This window comes from Gopherus flavomarginatus, chromosome 7, assembly GCF_025201925.1.
Source record: "Gopherus flavomarginatus isolate rGopFla2 chromosome 7, rGopFla2.mat.asm, whole genome shotgun sequence".
In the NCBI taxonomy this organism is placed as follows: domain Eukaryota; kingdom Metazoa; phylum Chordata; order Testudines; family Testudinidae; genus Gopherus; species Gopherus flavomarginatus.
Window position 1 is genome coordinate 103,761,116 of NC_066623.1, and position 24,577 is coordinate 103,785,692.

General features: G+C 43.3%; 1 protein-coding gene across 2 annotated transcripts; it reads left to right on the forward strand.

Moving 5' to 3' along the window:
* Positions 1-2,024: 2,024 nt before the first annotated feature.
* On the forward strand, positions 2,025-23,148 carry DHCR24 (24-dehydrocholesterol reductase). 2 transcript variants are annotated; one of them, XM_050960919.1, is made up of 9 exons: positions 2,025-2,349; positions 11,555-11,710; positions 12,966-13,071; positions 13,600-13,715; positions 13,806-14,069; positions 16,613-16,756; positions 17,493-17,690; positions 19,442-19,620; positions 20,730-23,148. In XM_050960919.1, the coding sequence occupies exons 1-9, from the start codon at positions 2,119-2,121 to the stop codon at positions 20,881-20,883; spliced, it is 1,548 nt and encodes a 515-aa protein (XP_050816876.1). In that variant the 5' UTR covers positions 2,025-2,118; the 3' UTR covers positions 20,884-23,148. The 2 variants fall into 2 exon arrangements, with proteins under 2 accessions (XP_050816876.1, XP_050816875.1); XM_050960918.1 differs by having other exon boundaries at positions 2,027-2,349; positions 13,597-13,715.
* The last annotated feature ends 1,429 nt before the right edge of the window (positions 23,149-24,577 follow it).

The following is a 24,577-nucleotide window of genomic DNA, read 5'->3' on the forward strand; positions in this document are numbered from 1 at the left end:
TTCATTTGTGTGTGTGTGAATTTCTCATTTTGGGCTGTCACATGCTACACCCCATGTTTGGGCATTGGGGGGGAAAGACAGGCACAGCCTGGGGATGTTTTGCTGCTACTTCATGGCATCATGCCAAGGACAGGAGTGTTTTCTCTGGGGTAGCTTGCTATAGCATAAGGGATGTTCTAAGTATCATAGAATATCAGGGTTAGAAGGAACCTCAGGTGGTCATCTAGTCTAACCCCCTGCTCAAAGCAGGAGCAATCCCCAACTAAATCCCCAAATGGCCCCTTCAAGGATTGAACTCACAGCCCTGGGTTTAGGAGGGCAATGCTCAAACCACCGCCACATGGTGATTCCCTGTGCTAGTGTCAAAGGATTCATCACATGAGGGGCCCAGGGAGATGTCTGTCTGGCTTGTGAGGAGCACATGAAGCAGTTTGCCCCACATACAGCGTCATCACCCCACCTCACCCTGAGCTGGTACCCGCCCAGCCTATCCAGTCTCCATCCCCATGTCCCTGGCTCTGCCATTCCAACCCCCCACCCCAGCACCTAACCTCCCCTCAGCCCTCCGTGTCCCCCAATCCCCCTTGGCCCTGTCCAAGCCCCCCTGCATATCTCCCCATCCCCATATCTCCTGGTCCCCCCACTCCAGCCTGCCCCCGGGCCTTGAAATCCCCCAAACCTCGCTGGCCCTTTCATCCCCGGCCCCACGCCCCCTGGCTCTCCCACTCCGAACCCCCCGGGCCCTTCCCATCCCCCAACCTCCCTGACCCGTCCCCAAAGCCCTCTCAGCCTTCCCCATCCCATCCCCCCCCGGCGCTCCCGGCCCACCCAGGAGGGGCACCGCCCCCCCTTCCACCCCCCGCTCACAAATACTCCTCTCCCCTCCCACCCCCGAGCCCGCGCCCCTCCCCCATTGGCGGCAGAGCGCTGTGCCTCCAGCCAATCCGGTCGCGCAGCGCCTGGTCCGATCCCTTCCCTATCTTCCCATTGGCCGGTGCCTTCCCCTCTCCTCACAGCGGAGTGCGGCGGCCCAGCCAATCAGGAGAAAGGGGCTGGCTCGGGGGCGGGCCGGAGGGTATCGCGTGGGGTTCCTGCTAGTTACCGGGGGCAGCCGGCTCGCAGGTTCGGAGCAGAGAGGCGGCGGGGACAGTCGGGGCTGAGCCAGGGGCGGAGGGTGAGGGACAGAGTCAGTGAGCGGGGAGGGACGGGCTGTGCGAGGGGCAGGGGCACAGGTCAGTCGGGGGGTGAGTGAGGGACTCTGAGGGGCAGGGGCACAGGTCAGTCGGGGGTAAGGAGGTGAGGGGCTCTGTGAGGTGGGGGCACAGGTCAGTCGGGGGTAAGGAGGTGAGGGGCTCTGTGAGGTGGGGGCACAGGTCAGTCGGAGCTAAGGAGGTGAGGGGCTCTGTGAGGTGGGGGCACAGGTCAGTCGGGGGGTGAGTGAGGGGCTCTGTGAGGTGGGGGCACAGGTCAGTCGGAGCTAAGGAGGTGAGGGGCTCTGTGAGGTGGGGGCACAGGTCAGTCGGGGGTAAGGAGGTGAGGGGCTCTGTGAGGTGGGGGCACAGGTCAGTCGGGGGTAAGGAGGTGAGGGGCTCTGTGAGGTGGGGGCACAGGTCAGTCGGGGGTAAGGAGGTGAGGGAGCGGTTCTGTGAGGTGGGGGCACAGGTCAGTCGGAGCTAAGGAGGTGAGGGGCTCTGTGAGGTGGGGGCACAGGTCAGTCGGGGGTAAGGAGGTGAGGGAGCGGTTCTGTGAGGTGGGGGCACAGGTCAGTCGGGGGTAAGGAGGTGAGGGGCTCTGTGAGGTGGGGGCACAGGTCAGTGAGGGGGGTAAGGAGGTGAGGGAGCGGTTCTGTGAGGTGGGGGCACAGGTCAGTCGGGGGTAAGGAGGTGAGGGGCTCTGTGAGGTGGGGGCACAGGTCAGTCGGGGGTAAGGAGGTGAGGGAGCGGTTCTGTGAGGTGGGGGCACAGGTCAGTGAGGGGGGTAAAGAGGTGAGGGGTTCTGTGAGGTGGGGGTACAGGTCAGTGAGGGGGGTAAAGAGGTGAGGGAGGGGCTCTGTGAGGGGCAGGAGCTGAGGACAGGGCAGGGCTGCAGGGCACAGGCAGGGTCTTCTAGGGGCCCAAGATGGACCCCTTGCTGTCACTGGGTGCTGGGCTCCTGCTACTCGCGCTGTGGGTGCGGCACAAGGGGCTGGAGTACCTGCTGGTTCACCACCGCTGGGTCTTCGTCTGTCTCTTCCTGTTGCCCCTCTCTGTTCTGTTCGACATCTACTACCAACTGCGGGCCTGGGCCGTGTGGAGGCTGCACAGCGCCCCTCAGCAGCACGCCCAGCGTGTCCGCCACATCCAGGCACAGGTGAGAGCAAGAGGACCACAGGGCGAGGGGAAACATCGATGGGGAAGGAGGTGCAAGGGGTGGCAAGAGGGAGGAGAAAGCTGAGGTGTTGGTAGGGGACCCTGACTGGCTTTGGTGATAAGCTCAATCTTAGGTGATTATAAGATCTTTTGTTTAGATCATGTTAGTTAACTTGAGCTAGCTGTTGTGGTTTAAGAAAGGATCTTTTTCAACATCCAGATGGGGCCTGAAAGGCACATGTTGGCCTGGCTCCTGTTAGAAGCTGGTGCAGAGACTCCGTCTCTCTCCATGACATACTGCCATAGTTAAGGTCGGCATGAGTGCTCAAGCTGGAGCTTTGTGGATATAAACAAGGGAGCTGCTGATAGGATGCTCTCTATGAGAGTTCCTCAATTTTGGAATTTACTCGTGTCACTGGTCCAAAACAGCCTGAATTCGATAACCTTATCATTTTTCCCAGGCAGTTGAAAACTTAGCAGGGCCATTGCAAAGATAGGGAACTGTTCATTGTTAAATTAAATTCTTAAATTATTAATTCTTAAACTTGTTTACAATAATAGGTTGTTGACTGACTGTTCAAACCCCAATTTAGAGGACAGAAGACTGCTTTTTGTCTGGTCCCTACCTCACGACCTGTCCAGGTGGGATAATCCTATCAGGAATTAAAGCTCCCACTGGCATAGCTCACAACAGGCTCACTAGCCCACACAAGCCTTTCCCAGGGAAGTCCTACATTTCAGAAATAGCCAGGCTCTCTGATGCTGGGTTATTTTAAATCAGTGGTCCCCAACGTTTTATCCTGGCGGGTGCCAGACGAAGGACTGGTCGAGCATCTGCCAAAATGCCGGTGAATTTCGGCAGCATTTTGGCGGATGCTCGACTGCCAGCCAGGATACAGGTGCATGGTGCCCATGGGCACCGTGTTGGGGACCCCTGTCTTAAATTGTACTGTAGCACTTTCGGAGTATTTTTAAGAAAGGACTCCTGAGTGTTTGGATAGGCACCCTTTTTATAAATCTAATTGCGATACTGGTGTATCAGGTACCAGCTCATGCCATGGCTGTAATTATCAACTGAGCACTGACAGATTCATAGCTGGAAACCAGACCAGCTCACTTGTACGTTAGTATTGTTCAGGATACGTGTTAGACTTGCAAAGTTGTATTTAGACTCTACAAAATGCTTGTAAGTTGCTCCATGTTTTAATCTTAACTTGTAACGTCTGAATCCCATGCTATAAGGTAATATCTAGGTTTCCCTTTACAACTGTAAAAATGCCTGCTCTGAACTTGTGAACTGAGGCAGGAGGAGTGGTTCCCCTGCCCATCAAGAAGAATTATCAAACCTAAGTGGGCATTGTGAAGCATCACGATACAAAAATTGGGCTCACGGCCTTCTGACTACAGTAAAGGTGCTTCATGCAAGGAAGCTTCATGCATGTGCCATCCGCTTGAATTCTGGATGAATAAAATAACATGAACATTCTTCATCTCTTTGCCGTTTGGACTCTCACAGGGCTGGAATTAGGAAACAAAAGCAGAGATGCTCAAGGTCAGCATGGGTTAGCCTTAAAAGACATTTAGTGCTGACAGAGTACTACAACTCTGTCACCTTTTGGAACTAGATTGTAACTCATTTGTATAGATATGTTGCCTGCTTTAACCTGTAAATAACTCTCTCATTTCTTTTTCTTAGTTAATAAATTCTTAGTTAGTTTCCTGTAGGATACTCGTGGTGGAATTCTGCGCTGCACAGAATTCATGTCTGGCACAGAAATTTTTTTCTGCTCAAAAAATACATTCTGCCTGAGAAGTGCTGCAGTTCTACCTTTTACCCACCAGAGGCCACTGTGGCACCAGAACAGACAGCAGCAGCTGACTGGCAGTAACAGCCCGCAGTTGGCTGCATTCATCACAGCATCCTGCCTGTGGAGCCTGGTTAGGAGGCACAGGATATGGCGAGGGAGGGTAACAGAGTGGGGCATACAGAGCTGCTGAGGGGGGTCACAGACTGGGGTTCAGAAAGGCTAATATGGGGACAGACTGGGACAGGGGCTCAGGAGCTAGTGGGATGACAGCATTGAGCCAGGGACCACACGAGGATGGGTCGGGGTGTGTGGGGGGGAGGGTGCAGGGACACATGGGGATGGGGCAGATATGCTTGACTGAATGGGAGAGGCTAAGGTTCAGTCAGGGTCTGCATGAGGGAGGCTACCCAACAATCCCTCCTCCCAAAAAACCTGTTCCATACTTCTCCCATGCATACCCAACAACCCTCCCAGTTCACTCCCAAGCTCCTTCCCTCTCCTTCAGCTACTCCATTACCCCTGACTCCCCCAAGCCTTTGCATTGTTTCTGAGGGGTACAGGAAATATGTTCCTGTATTGTAGTTTAAATTAATTGCTCAAAGTTCTGTATTAATGTGCCTAGTAAGGAATCTATTTGTCAAAAAAAACATTTCCTGGATTTGTTTGTCTGTATTATTACAGATATACTTGCTGACCAGTATTTTGAAATAAATGACCAAAATAATTGAAACTGGCATGATTATATTGTGTTATTTTGACAAATAAAATATGCAGAATTACCCTAGGAAATATAGGATTGTCTACAAATGTTGTCTTTGGTGTGAGATCTGAGGTACAAATTGGTGTGGGATAAGTGTTTATCTTGGGACTGGGAGCAATCTGAATATTTTGTGATCTTTGGTATAAGTGACCATTTATCACTAAGTCCAGCTTGTCTGGGTGTCAAGATAGACTAGAGTGCCCAAAGACGCTGTCTGTGAGCCCATAGTAAGATCGTTATAGTGCTTCAGGAGTTCACATTCGTTATTGGGTTGGGAAAATCTAATCACAGGATATACAGCCAGTTTGGGGTGTCTGCCCTGCTTTTTGACAGTCTGCCTTGAGGTAGGCATTCACAGTCATGAGCTGCTTCACGTAACATGACACTAGTAATGGATTTTTTTCAGCTTGATATGTTTCTGGTTGAGGGCAGATGGTGTCATTTATGTAATAGCTTTAACAAAGGGTTTAACAAAGACCTCAGTGGTTCAGGAGCCAAATTAGTGATCAACATTACTCAAAAGAGCCACAGCAGTGTGAATTCATTGTTTCATTTACTATAGTACTCTATATTCATATTTAAACTGTGTGACGGGAAATACTTAGTTTATACATAAAATTCTCACAGCAAAATGATTGACCAGGTATTGTTATTTTCATCAACTAAAATTGGTTAATAATTAAATCACAGTGTTTTAATATGTGCTGCAAAGAACCTCATGAGACACATTAAAGAGCAACCTGTGGCTCGCGAGCCTCAGTCTGAGTATCACTGAGCTAGACAAATACAGACTATACATTTTTAATAATGAGGTTAATTAACCATTGGAACAATTTACCAAGAGTTGGAGTGGATTCTCCATCACTGACAATTTTTTAAAGCAAGATTTGATCTTTTTCTAAAAGATACACTGCAGGAATTATTTTGGGGAAGTTGTATGTCCTGTGTTACACAGGAAATCTGAATAGATGGTCCCTTCTGGCCTTGGAATCTATGAATTGGAGTTTGTGAATACTTCTCTGTTTATTGGTCTCTTTCTGTAATGTTCATTTACAAGTCCAGATTTGAATCCAGTCTTTGGTGCCCAATTACAGCAAGAGGATATTAAGAAAAAAGAAAGACAATGAAATTGTATCAATGCATCTGTATTTTACTCTGCAGTATACATTGCAGCACAAAACAAACAATGCAATATGCTATCATACCTATAACTATATACATTAGTGAGAACAAAAGACTGTCTCCCTGCTCTTTCTCTATTAGATGTAAGAGTAACATGTAAATGTAACAGATTACAGTTAGTCTAAATCCTTCCCCAGTTCCAGCTAAAGCAACTGACCTTAGGTTATGGGTAAGGCTAAGATTTTGTCACAGATATTTTTAGTAAAAATCACGGACAGGTCACAGGCAATAAAAAAAAAAAAAAAAAAAAAAAAATTACAGAATCCTGTGACCTATCTGTGACTTTTACTAAAAATATCTGTGACAAAATGGGCAACTGCAGGGTCCCCACACTGCCTGCAGCAGCTGGGCAGCTGCATGGGCCCCGGCTCAGAGCTCCAGGGTCCCTCGTCCTCCTGTGGCTTGGAGCTCCGGGGTCTCCCTGCCACTCGGAGCTCCAGGGGCCTGCATTGCCCGCAACAGCTGGGAGTTGCAGGAGCCCACAGCAGCCAGGAGCTGTGGGGTCCCCCCGATGTGGCTCGGAGCCCCCTGCCGACCCCAGCAGCCGGGAGCTCCCGGGGCCACTGCCACCCACAGAGGTCAGGAGCTGTTGGGTACCCCCCACTGCCCAATGTGCGGGACCCCCAAGCGACCATAGATAGTGGGGGGACCCTGCAGCTCCCTGCTGCCACTGGCTGAAGTCACAGAGATCTCTGGAAGTCACGTATTCCATGACTTCACAACCTCTGTGACAAAATCATAGCCTTAGTTATGGGTGCACAAAAAGGTTATGTTATTGACAATAAATGTACATTGTTATTACTAAAATAACATAAGTATATATTTACATATCCTTACCTTGCCAATAACGTATATTATTCATATAGTACTTTACATTTTAAAACCACCGTGGATACATGACTAGTCCTAATAAATACATATACCATAAAATGAATAAACCTGTACAGTCTCTTTGTTCCACACTGAAGTCTTTCTTTGGGATGTTTGTATAGATGATTTTGACGCTCCCACCAATTGCTTTTCTTTTCCTGTATGAAATTAGTACTTGATTACAGAATTGCATCCTTCTGTGCTGATGCAGTTGCAGGGCTGGGGCCATAGGTTACACAACTCTTACCTAAAACTCCATTAAATTTCTTTCTTTCCTTCTCTGCGCTTTGGGTTTAGGATTCTACATGGGAGCTCCTGTATAAACTGTAGTGTGAATAACTGAAAATTCAAAATCTGGCCTCTAATACAATTCTTACAAAACTCATTGTAATTTCATTGTTAGTTCAAATAGATAATTGAGAATGGAAGTAGGTCAAGCTGTCTGGAGTGGCTAAGTAGGTGAATGCCAACCTCAGGGCAGACCATTACAAACTGGTTGTGAGTTCTATACTTAGATTTCACCAACCGACCATCAAATGTAAACTTCTCAGGCACTGTAACAGCCTCACCATATAATCACTGTTCCCTTGGGTACTCTAGTGTATCTTGCCACCTAGGCAAGCTTGCCTTTGTGACAGATGGTCTCTTAACACCAAAAATCGCAATAATATTCAGGTTACTCTCAATCCCAAAGGACCAGTTACTTACACTAGTGAATTGCACTTTAGATCTTACACCAAAGACAACACTTGTAGCAAATCCTAGAATAAATTAACTAAAGATTTATTAACTAAGAAAAAGAAATAAGGGTTATTTAGAAGGTTAAAGCAAGTAAACGTACATGCACAAATGAGTTAGTCTTAGGTTCCAAAAGATAATAGAAGCTGCTGTAATATGCAAGCTCCGTGTGTCATCTAGGGCTAAACTAGGTTAAGTAGCTGGAGATCCCTTGCTTATGCTTAGAAATCTTACCTGCCCCAAGTCCAAGCAGCACAGAGATGCACTTTCTTCATAGCTGGGATTTTTATTCCCTTCTCCCAGAGTCCACACTGGTGGGACAAGCCCCCATGCATGTCTCCTTTTCATTGGTGTGGGGAGAGCAATCAACAAAGTCTTTTGTCCTCTGATGTTCTACAGTGGTTTGTCTGGTGTCTGTAGGCCTTCTTTTGTTGGGCAGGAAATAACATCTCTTGTGGTAAATTAGTATTTCACACTTGGCAGTGCTTCTCTCCTGACTGTGGGGGTTTACAGTTTGAGTGTAAACCTTTACTGATACCGAGAAAACACTTAAATATTTTATTATAACATGATACAGATATGTGAGATTACTGCATGCAGCCACTTAAAAGCATGTCAAAGTGTAAACACTTAACATATTTTCATAAACCTAATACCTATTTTAACAATACTAACATACAACTGAGCCAGACTTGTTTCCAGGTATGCATTTGTCAGTGTCAGTTGAGGCCTGCGTCCCTTGGCATGAGCAGGCACCTGGTCAGCCATATCACAGGGGTTTGTTTTTTTTCTTCTGTGACTTCTGCCATGACTTCTAAAGGGAGTTTGGAATTTTATTTCTGTTGCATAATATTTACAGCAGTTCTGTCATTCTTGACTCCTCCATTTTTCCTGTTTGTTACACTCATCTCAAATATGATAGGTACACCTTGATATTAGTCTGTTTGGAGTATCCTCCAAGCTCTGCAGTCCTGAGGAGTGAGCTAGATTATCTGATTACTTGCCTGTGATTCCTGTTCTCTAAATCCTAATCATACTAGATCTGTAAATGTACACTTACCACATGCATCTGTGTATGTTGATTCCCCGCTTCACCCTGCCCCCTATGTCAGTTCTTTTTGAGACTATAAGCCAGGTTTTTTGTGTATGATCAGGTGCAGTCTCACTGATTTTCATGGAGCGGTGCCTACATATGCCAATGATGGTTTGCCCCTCTGCCATCTATCCTGTGGATTTTAAAATATTATTTGCTAGTCGTTTTCTGAATCTCATGACTGAAACTCAGGCTTATGGATTTATTATAGCTGCTACATTCAGATAACTAGAACCACCAGAGAGATTCTACTAAAAAGTTCATAAGATAGCATATCTCATTTTGGAACATGTCTGCTAAATGGTCTTAAAATTTTAAATAGGAATATTCAAACCATACTAGTGACAGAAAGACATAAACAAGCACAGCCTGTATGGAGCTATTATAAGTGAGTGGCACAACTGGTTAGAAAACAATTCCCAGATAGTAGTTATCAGTGGTTCACAATCAGGCTGGAAGAGCATTGGGGTCCCTGTTCAGTATCTTCATCAATGATTTAGATAATGGCATAGAAAGTACATTACAAAGTTTGCAGATGATGCCAACCTGAGAGGGGGTTGCAAGTGCTTTGGAGGATAGGATTAAAATTCAAAATGATCTGGACAAACTGGAGAAGTGGTTTGAAGTAAATAGGATGAAATTCCAGAAGAGCAAATGCAAAGTATTCTACTTAGGAAGGAACAATAAATTTCACACATCCAAAATGGGAAATGACTGTAGAAAGGAGTGCTGCAGAAAGGGATCTGGGGGGTTATAGTGGATTGCAAGCTAAATATGAGTCAACAGTGTAACACTGTGCAAAAAAATTAATATCATTCTGGGATGTATTAGCAGAAATATTTTAAGCAAGACTCAAGAAGTAATTCTTCCATTCTACTCTGCACTGATAAGGCCTCAACTGAAGTTTTCTGTCCAGTTCTGGGCACCACATTTCAGGAAAGATTTGGACAAACTGGACAAAGTACAAGAGGAGAGCAACAAAAAAGATTAAAGGTCTAGACAACATGACCTATGAGAAAAGATTGAAGAAGTTGTGTTTGTTTAGTTTGGAAAAGAGAAGACTGAGGGTGGACATGATAAGTTTTCAAGGACATAAAAAGTTGTTTACAAGGAGGAGGGAGAAAAGTTGGTCTTGTTAACCTCTAAGGATAGGACAAGAAGCAATGAGCTTAAATTGCAGTAACGGAGGTTTAGATTTGACATTAGAAAAAACTTCCTGTCAGAGTAGTTAAGCACTGGAATAAATTGCCTAGGGAGGTTGTGGAATCTCCGTGGTTGGAGGTTTTCAAGAACAAGTTAAACAAACACCTGTCTGGAATAGTCTAGTTATTATGTAGCCCTGCTTTGAGTTCATGGGACGGGACTAGATGACGTTTTGAGGTCCCTTCCAGTTCTATACTTTTAGGATTCTATTATATGTAGAATAATATAGTTAAACACTATCAAATTGGGGTGGGGCAGGGAGGTTTTCACTTGCAGTTTTGTTTTAGATTTTTATATTTCACTGCATCAGTTTAATCATAATTGTGACAGAGATGGCAGTTTCCTGCAATATCCCCAACATACTTTATTGACGTAGTGTTAAGTATCTTAGGAGTTCATGTTATGAAAAATGCAAATGTTTATATATTATTGTATGTAACATCTGAAACCCTGGGAAATGTTATGAGTAAGGCTACGATTTAGTCATGGGTATTTTTAGTAAAAGTCATGGACAGGTCACAGGCAATAAACAGAAATTCATGGTCCATGACCTGTCCATGACTTTTACTAAAAATACCCATGACTAAATCTTGTGGGGGAGCGCTGATCGGGAAGGGGTTCTGGGGGGGACGGGGGGCACTGCTCCGGTGTGGGGCCAGCGACACCAGCTGCTGGGGCCACTGAGCAGTGGCTGTTCCGGCCGCCCCTTGGGACTGCTGCTCAGGTTGTCCCTGGAGCCAGCTGCTTGGGTGGCCCAGGGGTCAGCTGCACTGGCTGCTGCAGAAGTCACGGAGGTTGCGGAAAGTCATGGAATCTGTGACTTCTGCAACCTCTGTGACAGACATGGACCCCTAGATGTGAGCTTTAAAGGACTGTTTGAAATAAGGGGCCAAGACAAGAATGAACTATTAAAGTTAAGTAGGGTTTCCCAGGAAATCTCTAGGAGAAAGGGTATGCAAATACAATTACTCTGGTTGTAGAAGAACTCAGCCTTCTGAAGCTTTGCCCTGATGTCGAGGCAAAGGGGAGGGAGAACCTTTTTATCTGTTGATCACCTGTTACATGAGGACAGATTTATAAATATATAATATATATAAAAAGAAGGGATGTTCAGATACATGAGTGGGCTTGCTGTGAGCTAACCACTGTTTGCTGGCCGGAGCCCACGTTGAAGTCAGAGAGTGATCTCTGGTAAGCTTATTACTATGATTGTAGGTTCTTCTATAGTTAATGCTTTTCCTTAATAATAAATGTGCTTGCTTAGACAGAGCTATGTGATAACTTAATTGTGGCAATTACACTATTTACCATCTCTGAGGAGAAAAAATAAAGCAAGTCTGCAGAGGCAGTCTAACTTTGCTGGGAAATTCACAGTGTAGGCTGGGAGATGCGCAGCCTCGAAACACCCTGGTTAGGAGGGAGAGAGATGTATGTCTCTGCCCCAGTGGAGTCAACAGCTGGGGACCTAAAAGCTTAAGAGTGGGTGCCCTTGCTGGACCACGAGGAGGAATACAGGTGCATTGCCCTGAACTATGACAATAACTTTTTACAGGTGCAGGAATGGAAAAATGAAGGTGGGAAAACATACATGTGTACTGGCCGACCTGGCTGGCTAACAGTATCACTTCGTGTTGGAAAGTACAAGAAGACTCATAAGAATATAGTCATCAACTTAATGGGCATTCTAGAGGTAGACATTGAAAGACAGGTAATGCTAACATTTTTACATTTAATACTAAAGTTTACAACACTTTATTATGGTTATTGCTTAAAAGGACACTAAATTTCCTGAAGGTAATTGAAACCCTCTTATTAAAAAATTATACAAATCCAAGAGCAAATGTTCTCGTCACCCCTTTTTAATGTGGAAAGCGTTGTTACTTTTTTAGTCCTTTTGGACTTCAGGATTCTCTTACAGTGTTGGAAACCCAAACACATCTGCATTGTGCCTCTGCATGGGAAACACACAATCCTGATAGAGCCATATTCTGAGTGATCAGGAAATATTTGGATTCTAGAAGGGAGTATTTTCTTGCTAGGAGAGAAATGAGTGGACACAGGATACACAGTAGGAAGGCTATTAAGTGAACAGGTCTGGTTGAGCCCATCTGTCATATTGGTTCTTTTTTTGTAAACCCTCCACTCATCTACAAAATTTCATTTTTCCTTTCCTTTCCTTTCCTTTCCTTTAAGAAACAACTTTCGAACTCTAATAGGTGCAAAGAATCTTCCAAATGTGAATTTGTTCACTGTTGTCGTCCCATGTCTGCCTAGATACCAAAACAATGGCCCATTGACATCAGTTGGAGTTGTACAGCTTTATGACACCTTTGTATCTGATTTCTGATGATAGAGATTCTGAAACTTTTTGGAATACTTTCCTCTCCTCACTAGTGGTGACACTTCTGCCTGTTCTGAAGTGTTATGGTAAATCCTTGATTCAAGGCACTAGTGTCAAGTCAGCACATCAAAATGGTTCCGTTTAAATAATGCATGTACTTGAATTGTGCAAATCCCCTGGGTAGTTACAAACTGAAGTTGTACAACCATATGTACACCTTTGCATAACCCCAGCTTCATGCACATTGCAGGATTTGTACAACTAAGATGAGCCTGCAAAGTGTGCACAGACTTTTCCTTGAAATTTTATGCCTTTAAAGTAGTTTTACAAATAGTAAACCCACTATGAATATCAGATTTTGAAAGGAGTGCATGGCGCTTTTTAAAAAAAATATGTAACATCTGTTTAACAAGCTGAGCTCTGAAAGATCAGTTTGACTTATGTTTGGGAGATTGAACCACACCCCTTTTCAAGATGAGGTAGGTGGAAGAGGGAAACAGTCTCTTAACTATCTTTAGTTACACTCTTTGAGTGTCTAAATTAAAGAGCAGAACTGATAATAAGAAATGCAATCAACATTTGTGTGGTGTCAGCATTAATACTTGAATACTTTCTCTCTTAGGTTGTCCGTGTGGAACCGTTGGTCACCATGGGGCAGTTGACAGCACATCTGAATCCTATGGGCTGGACTCTTCCAGTGGTACCTGAACTTGATGATCTCACAGTAGGTGAGGATTCTTTATAAAAGAGCATGAGTTTTGCTGTATATTAAATAGCTTTTTATGCAGTTTACTATGTTGTTCAGTCTCGGTTTTCTCAGAAATATATATATATATAATATTTTTTTTTAATTCTTGCTGAATTTTGTATTCTGCTATCACACATTATATATAGAGACAAGGTGGGTGAGGTAATAACTTTTATTGGCCCAACCTCTGTTGATGAGAGAGAGAAGCTTTTGAGCTTACACAGAACTCTTCTCATAAGCTTGTCTTTCTCACCAACAGAAGTTGGTCCAGTAAAAGATTGTGTCTCATCCACCACGTCTCTCTAATATCCTGGGACCAACACAACTACAACAACACTGCATACGTTATATTTTAGACATGCATCTGCTTTTTAAAACTGCTACCAGGAATAACATGAAAGATTTCATTTTCCAGAAGCCCTCTTTAATTTTTTTCCTCTTTGTTCTTAAACCATTTTCATTTTAAAGGGAAATATGTTTCAGTTGATTACATTTTCTTGTTAAGGAGGTCTGATCATGGGAACTGGCATTGAGTCTTCATCCCATATCTATGGACTATTTCAACATACCTGTTTGGCCTACGAACTTGTACTTGCTGATGGAAGCCTTGTGAGATGTACACCAGTAAGATAAAATGTTATTTTACTATGATTTGCAATGTTAGCAGTTGTTGAATGGATAGACATCTGATTTAGTATAATGTACTTTTTGTAGACTGAAAATTCAGACCTATTTTATGCAGTGCCTTGGTCTTGTGGTACTCTGGGATTCCTGGTTGCTGCGGAAATAAAAATAATTCCTGCTAAGAAATATGTAAAATTACATTACAAGCCTGTGAGAGGTTTGGAAAAGATATGTGAAAAATTTACTGAGGAATCTAAAAAGAAAGAGAATAACTTTGTGGAAGGACTGGTGTACTCCTTGGAAGAAGCAGTCATTATGACAGGAGTCTTCACTGACGAAGCTGAAGACAGCCAGGTAACTAAAAGGAATCCTATTCTTAAATAAGATTTTTAGTTCTTTGAATGTAAAATATTCCAGTGTATGACAGTAAAACCAAAACAGTAGTATGATCAGTACAATAGGTATATTTTTAATGGATATTGAATTTGCTGGATTGGTTGAATATACTTAACGTTAGAATTTTTCAGGTAACTATCAATTCAGGCTGTAACTCCTACATTTCCTAAAGTGATAGGTCTTTTCATATCTCTAGCTTGCATCATAGATGCTTCTTTTCAACTCCAAGAAGAAAAGAACCAACTTGAACAGTATATAGCAACAACACAGTGCTTTAAGATAGGAAACACATCTGGAGGGAGATGTAGTTACACTGCAATTACCCAAACTAACATCTGACTAGGAAATCAGGGTTAATATTAACAAAAACATGCCATGTGTCTCTTTAGTGGCAACTCTTCTGAAATGCTGACCACTCTACAGAAACACTGAGGCTTTTGGTTCATTACTGGCTTGAGAACAGAGTAACATTCCTAGAGTACTGACATCAGTTCCCATACTCAACTTCCTTTGGGCAGGCCAAACCTTATTTTAACTCATCCTTAATGAGGAAAGCTTATGAAACACACACACTGGCACACTATAATAATTACTCCTGGGGGAATTCTATGCCACTGCAGATGTGCAGAACTCATGTCCCCTGCATATTTTTTTTTGTTTTCCCTGCAGAATAATAGATTCTGATGGGGAAGCAAAGAGAAACCGCAAGAGGGGTCATGCACCCCCATCAACAGTGGTCCTGAGCAAGCGTATCACAAGCAGCTGAGAGAGATGTAAATCACTGCCTCGGGGGAAGGGGAGGCAGACCTGGGCAAGTGTCCGAGACTCCCTCTCACTCACTATCACAGTGCCCCTGGTGCAAAGGAACAGGGCTCTGGGGTGGTTCTGCGGTAGGCCCGGCCTCGGCGCGTGTCAGGCTTGGGTGCAGGCTCACTGCTGAGTCCATGTCCAGGGTGGGGGGAACTAGAGGGCTGTAGGGTGATTCCCTCCCACCTCTCCCCCCCTCCCCCTAAACCTCTGTGCAGCTAGTTGACTGTAGTCCTTACTGGGAGGCAACCTCAGTGCACACCCCATGTTCCTATTGCTGCACCCATCCTGCAGTGGCATAGGGCTCACACAAGCAGCAATGGGAAAACTGGGGGGATCCTTGGCTAGGAGCACCATTTAGGGAGGACAGGAGGGCACCCCCCCCCAAGTTTCTCACTAGAGGTCTGCTTGTGGCACACACCTCAGCTCCAGGCAGAACTCTTACCTGCAGCGATGTGTGGGCAGATTCACTCTTCCAGGAGCTGAGGTTCTCCGGCTGCAGCTTCTGCAGTCAGTTTTCTGCACTGTCCTAGGGCCTCTGGCAGGGGGTCTGGCAAGGAAGGGATCAGTCAGGGTGTGAAGGGGGAGCACAGGGTCCCCAGTGGTGGTGGTGGGAGCATAGGGGTACTCAATGGTGGGGGTGAGTAGGTGCGAGCATAGGTACCCCAATGATGTGGGGAGAGCAGAGGGACCACAGAGCTCCCAGTGTGGTGGTGGAAGGGGAAGAGGAGTGGGAAAGAGGAGTCAAGCTCCAGGGAAAGGAGAGGTGAGGACATAGATCTGTGCCCTGAGGGAGGGTGCAGTGAGTGTGGGAGAAGCAGCTGAGGGGGAACAGTCCTTGGGGCAAGGATCCTGAGGGATGAGGAGCTGAAGAAGGGTGGGAGCTAAGAGCAACTAAGTGGGTCTTGGGGTCTGTTTGCCCTCAGAGAAGCAGGGAGAACCCTCACCTCTCCCTGGGAAGAGATTGGGGACAGACCCCAGTAAGCTAATACATTCTCTCAACTGACTAACCTGCTCTCTGCCTTCTCCATCTGGTAACTTATAACTTGATTCTGAAGTGAGGATCCATGTGGGTGCAGAGGTTTCTTTAACTCTGAATTCCTGAGGGAATCTTTTTTGTTGTTTGTATTGTTGCAGACATACTTGCTGCAGGTATTTTGAAAAAAATTCCAAAATAATTGAAACTGGCATCATTATATTGTGTTATTTTGACAAATAAAATATGCAGAATTTTAAAATACTGTGTGCAGAATTTTTAAATTTTTGATACAGAAGTTCCCCAGAAGTAAATAATACTTAATACTACCTAGCTCGTAAATGTTGATTCAGTAGCTTTCTAAGTGCTTTACAGAGGCAGTCAGCATTATAATTCCCATTTTACAAATGGGGAAGCCGAGACACAAGTACTTGCCCGCAGCCACCCAGGAGACGAACAGCAGATCCAGAAGTAGAATCTAGGTCTTCTGAGTGCCCATCCAGTCTTTATCCACAAGGTCCTACTACAATATGAAAATTATGTTTAAAAAGTTCTGAACATTTTCTTAGCATTAAGGCTGTTCTTTCCTTAGTGTAATTCCAAAGTGAAAAAATGTGGGGGCACCATGAATATTGATATTACTGAATTTTCAAGTAAGAGGTAATTATTCTTTATATTGGTGTTTGTTTGCTGATATGTTATATATCATTATTTTCAGATAAACAGAATTAGTAACTACTACAAACCATGGTTTTTTAAGCATGCGGAGAAGTATCTGAAGGCTAATCAAACTGGAATAGAGTACATTCCCTCAAGACATTACTACCACCGACATACCAGGAGTATCTTCTGGGAACTCCAAGTAAGACTTTAGACATAAAGAAGATTTTAATATTTGTTTTGGAGTACTTTGTACATACTCACTGCACAGCCAATGTTCTTTTCCCTTAGGAGCCACCTATGTCTGTCATAGGTGAGTAACTCCTTTCCTTAAGACAGAAAGAAATCCAAATGAAGTGGTGGTAGATTTAGGGATTTCTCTAGTGACAATGTCTATTTTTGCATTCCTTTCTGACTTCTTTATACAAATGTATGACTGTAAAAGATAATATCACTAGCACCTTCCCTTTTTAATTTTTCATTTAGGCCCACATTCAAGAAAGCACTTAAAAATCTTATTTTAGCTTTTATCAAGCATGTTCTAAGTACTTTCCTGAATTGGGACTTTAAAAAGATAAACCAGGAAATTCAGGGCAAAAACACGAATGCACACTTATGGCTGAGAATTTACCCTGCCTAAATTGTGTCCAGCTGTGCCCAGGGTTGCTGTGGAATCACCACTTTGAATTCCATCGTCTAAATTATTGTCATAATAAGCATTAATATAGAATTTTACACTACATAAGTTCCCATTGTTGAATTTAGGGTTGCATGTTGTTCATACCTATATTAATGTAGCCTAACATGACTACCAGCAATTAAAACTATTGAAAGAAAATATGATTTAATGTTGCTCTCAAAATCCAAATTCTGAAATACTGATTTTTCAGCTCACTTGATTTTACTAGCAGTTTTTTTTTTTCCATTTTCTCTTAAAGGATATCATCCCCTTTGGCAATAACCCTGTATTTCGTTACCTCTTTGGCTGGATGGTTCCACCAAAAATCTCACTATTAAAACTGACACAAGGAGAAGCTATTCGAAAGCTGTATGAGCAACATCATGTTGTACAAGACATGTTGGTCCCAATGAAAAGCCTTGAAAAATCTATCAGTACCTTCCACAGTGACCTGAATGTAAGAACACATTTCTCTAAAACCTGATAAATGGAAGATTGCCCTATGAATGGTGATTATTGGCATTAGTACAAGTAGTGCCTGTTGCAGAAAATATATATCAGTATGCTAAATTTGAGAGAATTTTGCCAGCTAATTAAATACTATTAGGCAGGAGGTAGAATGAAATGTTCTAATAAAAAGAAACAAGTATCAGAGGGGTAGCCGTGTTAGTCTGGATCTGTAAAAGCAGCAAAGAATCCTGTGGCACCTTATAGACTAACAGACGTTGTAGCTTTAACTCAGATTTTTAAAAAGAATTCTATCACTTTATCCTTTTTACTTGGCAAAATTGGAAATCAGATTTCTATTTCTGCAGAATCTATTGAGCCCCGAGAAGAGTGTTGGGAATTAACACTTGCTTTCCAAGTCATTGACTTCAGTTGTTTCAAGACTGAAATACAGACTTATGGACTTGAACGGCACCAGTAAAATGCTTTTCACTCCTTTGGTTTTACATGTAATTTAAATCTAAATATACGTTCAGTTAATGACTTGGGATCTGGGACAGTTTTTCATTAGCGTTTTAAAGCTATTCCATTTATTATTAGATCAGGCCTGCACAACATGCGGCCCGTGGAGGCTCACTGTGCGGCCCACGGCAGGGAAGCAAAGGGCTTTGGGCTATCTGCAGCCGCAGGGAGCCCAGAGCTCTTTAAATCTCAGCCGCGGCCAGAATTCATAGGGTTCTGGGGAGCCCAGAGCTCTTTAAATCTTAGCCACGGCCGGGAATCAAAGGGCTCTTGGCTGCCGGCAGCAGCGGGGAGCCCTGAGCCCTTTAAATCTCAGCCACGGCCAGGATTCAAAAGGCTCTGAGCTGCCCGCAGCGACGGGGAGCCCGGAGCCCTTTAAATCTCAGCCACGGCCGGGATTCAAAGGGCTCTGGGCTGCCTGCAGAGATTCCTGGCCGCGGCTGAGATTTAAAGGGCTCTGGGTTCCCCGCCCCCAGGGGCAGCCCAGAGCCCTTTCAATCCCGGCCACGGCTCCAGTGAATGGCCTGGGGCTGGGATTTAAAGCACTTGGGCTCCCCTCAGCGGCAGGAGTTGTGGGCCCTTTAAATCCCTGCCCCAGCCCTGCAAAGTTCTGGGTTCCCCCAGCCGCCGGAGCCCTGGGCCCTTTAATTTGCCCCTGAGGGCTCCCAGCCACCTCTTCAGCTGGGAGCCCCTGGCTGATTTAAAATAAAGTATCACCTTCCCACCCCCAACCTTCCTTTTTGGCCCACAGCTGTTTTGGTGGGCGTTGCTGGGGAAGGAGGGTTTGTTTCTTCAGGGCTGGGCAGTGCTGGGGCGGGGTGTTTCCGCGGGGCCAGGAGGTTCTGGGAGGGGCAGGGGGTGTTTCCGTGGTGCCGGGGGGTTTCGGCCCTCAGCTGTTTTCTTTGGAGTAATGTGGCCCTCACGGCTTTACGAGTTGTGCAGGCCTGATCTAGATCAATGTTTCTCAACCTGGGGGTCATGACCCCCAGAGGGGTTGCGGAAGAAGTTTAAGGGGGTCGTAAGCAGGGTTGCCGTTAGGGGATAGGAATCAAGGCAATTGTATGGGGCTTCCGTGCCTGAAACTAGTTGGAACAGCAGAATTTAAAAGGGGCATCAGTATAAGTTCTGTACTGAAAATTGGAGAAGAGTAGTGCAATTTTCTCTCCATTTTTTCATGCTTTATTAACAGACAACTGATATTGTACTGTTAAAATTGGTGATACAAAATTATCTTTGCAGGTTTACCCACTGTGGTTATGTCCTTTCATATTACCCAATAATCCTGGCATGGTCCACCCAAAAGGAGATGAAATGGAGCTCTATGTAGATATAGGAGCTTATGGAGAGCCTAAAACAAAGCAGTTTGAAGCCAGGGAATCTATGAGACAAATGGAAAAGTTTGTAAGAAACGTGCATGGGTAAGAGTCCGAGTCTTCAGGATAGCACCATATAACTTATTGCCTTGCAGCTTAAGCAGATTTACTTAACTTTCAATTATTACAGTATTTAGTTACTGATTCTGATTTTATATATTCAGTATGACTGTGTTTTTTAATTTTAAGCATTGCTTGCTTACAAAAACAAACACACTGGTTGAGATTCTGTGCTGTGCCTCTAAGTAGCTTAGAATTTGCATCCCAGAGGGAGTGGTGGCTTTAAGATGTTTTTGAACCCTGCCGATATTGGGCTGCTCTAGGGGCTGGAAAGGCCTTCCATGTAAATTAAACAGCCTGTCTCCTGTTTAGGGGCGTGTCTGCATTACAGCAGCCTCTCCTGTTTCCCTGTAGACTGCAGCATTGATCGGAATTGCCTTGGAAGGAAGTCTTTATGGCTGTCCTCTGTAGGTCATGCACCAAGAGATTTTACCTGGGCCACAAATGGGATTTTTAGAGCCTCTTTGTGCTGCATTAGTCCTCTTACATGGTATAAAGGAGCCAGAGCGGAGCTGGGGACCTCATCTAAAATTTTGCATAGACTGATGCCAAATCCAGTGCTCTGTGGTTTGGTAGCAAAGTCATGAAGCCAATCTTTCAGAAAAATAAACTATTCCACAATATTTAAACTGACAATAGAATTTGCCCAAACATATTCAAATTTTGTGTATCTGCTATTTACTTCTCTGTATTAGTGTCACAGCAAAACTAATTTAAAGAAATTCAAGAAACTGGGAAAGAAATCATTTGAAGTACAGTAATAAATTTTAAAAGCATTTTTTCATATTTAATTTATCTCCCCACCTCACCAAAAAGTGATAATGGAATGTTCTGTTGGCTTTTCCGTTGTACATCATGACCACTTTTTCAAAAGAGATGTCAGTGTTCAGCCATCAGACTGGCTGAATAATTATCTAATATGTAATTGGATAAATGTAATTAATCTGTACATTTGTTTAAAAAATATATTTCAAAATATTTTGAAATACATCCTTACAATTTATAGCTCATCCTCAATTGCTTCATTTTTTTTCCAACCTGAAATTTTGCAACAGTATTAACATTTAATTCCTTATCCCCTCTTTTTCTTTCAGTTTCCAGATGTTGTATGCAGATTGCTACATGAACCGTGAGGAATTCTGGGATATGTTTGATGGTTCACTATACCACAAGCTGAGGGAGCAAATGAATTGCAAGAATGCTTTTCCAGAGGTGTATGATAAAATCTGCAAAGCAGCACGGCACTGAATCTGGATAACCTAAGCAAGCAATCAGGGAAGGATGGATTTACCTGTAGTAGTCAGTATATCCTTATAAAAGCTTTATCACTGTTCAAATAAGCTCATGTTGATGTTTAAAAATACAGATTTCTGTTTTATAAATTCACATTCAATAACTGTTAGTATGTTTTTCAAACAATTTCCCCAATTCATAGTAATTTCATTTCAGGAATCAAAGTCTTAGCCTACCACCTCTCTTTGTAGCTTAGTTGCAGACATAGCAATGTAGATGTAAATTTACATATTTCTAACTGTAGGGGGGGAAATTTGGAAAGATAAAGATACTTAAGTAAATAAGTTATTTATTGCAGTGTACATCTGAGACAGGTAAGAAGGTCACAAAATTCGGTGCCAAAGTTGAGAGAATTATTTTCAAATTAATTATGACTTTAAAAATGTCTTTTTCAAATCGGTAACTGGTGCAAGGTTTAAACTTAAGAGAAGTCAAAAGTTAACGCAGTTTAGAGATGGTTACTGAAATCTTCAAACTAAACTCATATTACTAATGCAGGTAAATAAATGGTCATTGACAAATGTCTTCATTTCAGACCTGAATATCAAAATTTGTAGAAAATCCATTTTGATTGTGCCTATCTGATTTGTACTGATTCTGTTTATAAATGTGTGAGTGGTCATGAGTTTTAGGGATCTTTTTTTTTCTTCTTTTTTTAATTAATATGATTTGAAGAGGAAGCATTTTGGCTTCCTAGACTACTGAAAATCTCTGCTGCTATTCCATATAGACATGTATTAAATACAATTTGTTACTTGCTGTGGGGTCTATTTTACTTTTTTATTATGGTTAATTTTAGTGCCTCATAAGTATTCAGTTGGAGAAGATATGGGCCATTTCAGACCATTCTATTCTTTTAGAGGGTGGGAGGGGAACTAAAAGACCCATTGTCAACATTAATAATTTAGTTATATAAGGTCCATTTGAATAAATATTGGTGATAATTGTAGGGGACAACCTAAAATCGAGTTGTGTAGTGGAAGTTTGAAATACACAAGACATGGCTCTGACTTTTTGCTTTCCATTTTAGCTGGATTAGTTTGATAGGTTTTAAAAAAAGACCCCTTCAACCAACTGAAGAAGAAATAACATTAGAAAAATCTGCAGAGGGCTTACTATTCAAGCCCCTTTTCTAACTGTGTGTTTCATGAGCATGAAAACAGTTTGACATTGCATATGGTACAACATTTTTTAAATTGAGTCTGCATCTGGTCCAAACTACTTAAAGTTGTTGTTTTAACATTTGTTGGGCTTGTGGAGAAATGTTATGTTCTTGCATTCTGCATAATGTGAAAACAGTTATAAAACAATTGTCAATGGTGGGTGGTGGTTCCTTTTTTATGTTCTAGTTCAATGCTAAACCAATGATTGTTTAGTGATTGATAGACATTTATAATGCAGATTAAACCACTGATAAGGCAGTAATGGAAAATAAACTTGGTCATTCACTCTCAGTGTTGCATACTGGGCCAAATTGCAACCTTGCTGGTGCTGCCATGCGGGGGAGTAAAGGGATATAAGTCATCCCCTTATGGCCCTTTGTATGTTGCCCATACTGTGTGTGTCAGTCCAGGGGGAGACATAACCAATGCAGAGCAGGTACATCCCCCTCCATCTGCATACATGAGTGCAACAGGGAGAGGAATGGCTGGAGCCCAGGCTCAGCCCCCACTCCAGTGTGCAGGCCAGCACAGCTGTGTCAGCACTCCAGAGACTGTATGCTGTGCCAGGTATAGACCTTGGAGCAAGGGCTTCTGGAAAAACATTGTGATTGTGTCATAATCTATCTTCCAGTCTGCTCCTGGGGCAGCAAAATAATGGCTGCCCCTTTCTCATGGCAGAGCCATGATTTCACCTGTTATCTGTAGGATACTCTGTACTGAGCGAGAATTGGTTCACTTAGCTTTTGAAAGGCAATGTTAAAAATAAAAGATATGCAAAGATATTAAAATAGTATGTCTCTAACTTGGGTATTCATAGTCTTTAGTTATACACTGTATTTGTTACTTCATAATTTGCCTTTGCACACTTTTGGTACAACATGATTTTAATGTTGTGTAACTATGGTTATCGTGAACACACGCACTCTTTCTTTCTCTCTTTCTCTCTCTCTCTCATATATGCACATTGCTGCTGATGGAGTTTGAAATTCTTGGCTGTATGAGCTGTTACAATTAAAAATTATAACCAGTTGTACTGTTAAAATGTTGTTTTTTTATGGATGACTAAATAAAATATGTTTTTAAAAAATCAGTTTGTTCTCTGCTGTGTTTTTGGCACTGTTACTGGTATTGCTGTGAAAAAGAGGGCTATTTGGAAATTACAGCATAGAGTGCAGTGAGATTGTTGAGAGACTGGGGTCCCAGTCGTGCAAGCTGCTTAGTGTGAAGACCTCTTGAAATTTGAGGGGCTCCATCTCAGCACAGGGGCCCACTCATTCAGAGCGGCATGCAGGATTGGGGTTTGGATTTTTAATTACTGTCTGGGTAAATATTGACCCAACTATCTTTAAACTTCTCTTAGGAGTCTAAATAATCATAGAGTCATAGGACTGGAAGGAACCTTGAGAGGTCATCTAGTCCAGTCCCCTGCACTCATGTCAGGACTAAGTGTTATCTAAACCATTCCTGACAGGTGTCTGTCTAACCTGCTCTTAAAAATCTCCAATGATGGAGATTCCACAACTTCTGTGGGCAATTTATTCCAGTGCTTAACCTCTTTGACAGTTAGGAAGTTTTTCCTAATGTCCAACCTAAACCTCCTTTGCTGCAATTTAAGCCCATTACTTTTTGTCCTATCCTCAGAGGTTAAGAAGAACAATTCTTCTCTCTCCTCCTTGTAACACCTTTTATTTTCTTGAAAACTGTTACCATGTCGCCTCTCACTCTTCTCTTTTCCAGACTAAACAAACCCAATTTTTTCAATCTTCCCTCATAGGTCATGTTTTTTTTTAGACCTTTTAATCATTTTTGTTGCTCTTCTCTGGACTCTTTCCAGTATGTCCACATCTTTCCTGAAATGTGACAGCCAGAACTGGACACAATACTCCAGTTGAGGCCTAATCAGTGCAGAGTAGAGCGGAAGAATTACCTCTCATGTCTTGCTTATAACACTCCTGCTAATACATCCCAGAATGATGTTTGCTTTTTTGCAACAGCGTTACACTGTTAACTCATATTAAGCTTGTGGTCCACTATGACCCCCAGATCCCTTTCCGCAGTACTGTTTCCTAGGCAGTTATTTCCCAATTTGTATGTGTGCAACTGATTGTTCCTTCCTAAGTGGAGTACTTTGCATTTTTCCTTACTGAATTTCAACCTATTTACTTCAAACCATTTCTCCAGTTTGTCCAGATTATTTTGAATTTTAATCCTATCCTCCAAAGCACTTGCCACCCCTCCCAGCTTGGTATCTTCCGCAAACTTTGTAAGTGTACTCTCTTGCCATTTTCTAAATCATTGATGAAGATATTGAACAGAACTGGACCCAGAACTGATTTCTGCAGTACCACACTCATCATGCCCTTCCAGCATGACTGTTAACCACTGATAACTACTCTGGGAATGGTTTTCCAATCAGTTTTGCACCCACCTTATAGTACCTCCATTTAGGTTGCATCTCCCTAGTTTGTTTATAAGAAGGTCATGTG

Coding starts and splice junctions, on each gene's coding strand:
- DHCR24 (XM_050960918.1), top strand. CDS start 2,119: ATGGACCCCTTGCTGTCACTGGGTGCTGGGCTCCTGCTACTCGCGCTG. Junction 16,757..17,492: donor GTATCTTCTGGGAACTCCAA/GTAAGACTTTAG, acceptor TTTCTCTTAAAG/GATATCATCCCCTTTGGCAA. Junction 19,621..20,729: donor TTTGTAAGAAACGTGCATGG/GTAAGAGTCCGA, acceptor TTTTTCTTTCAG/TTTCCAGATGTTGTATGCAG.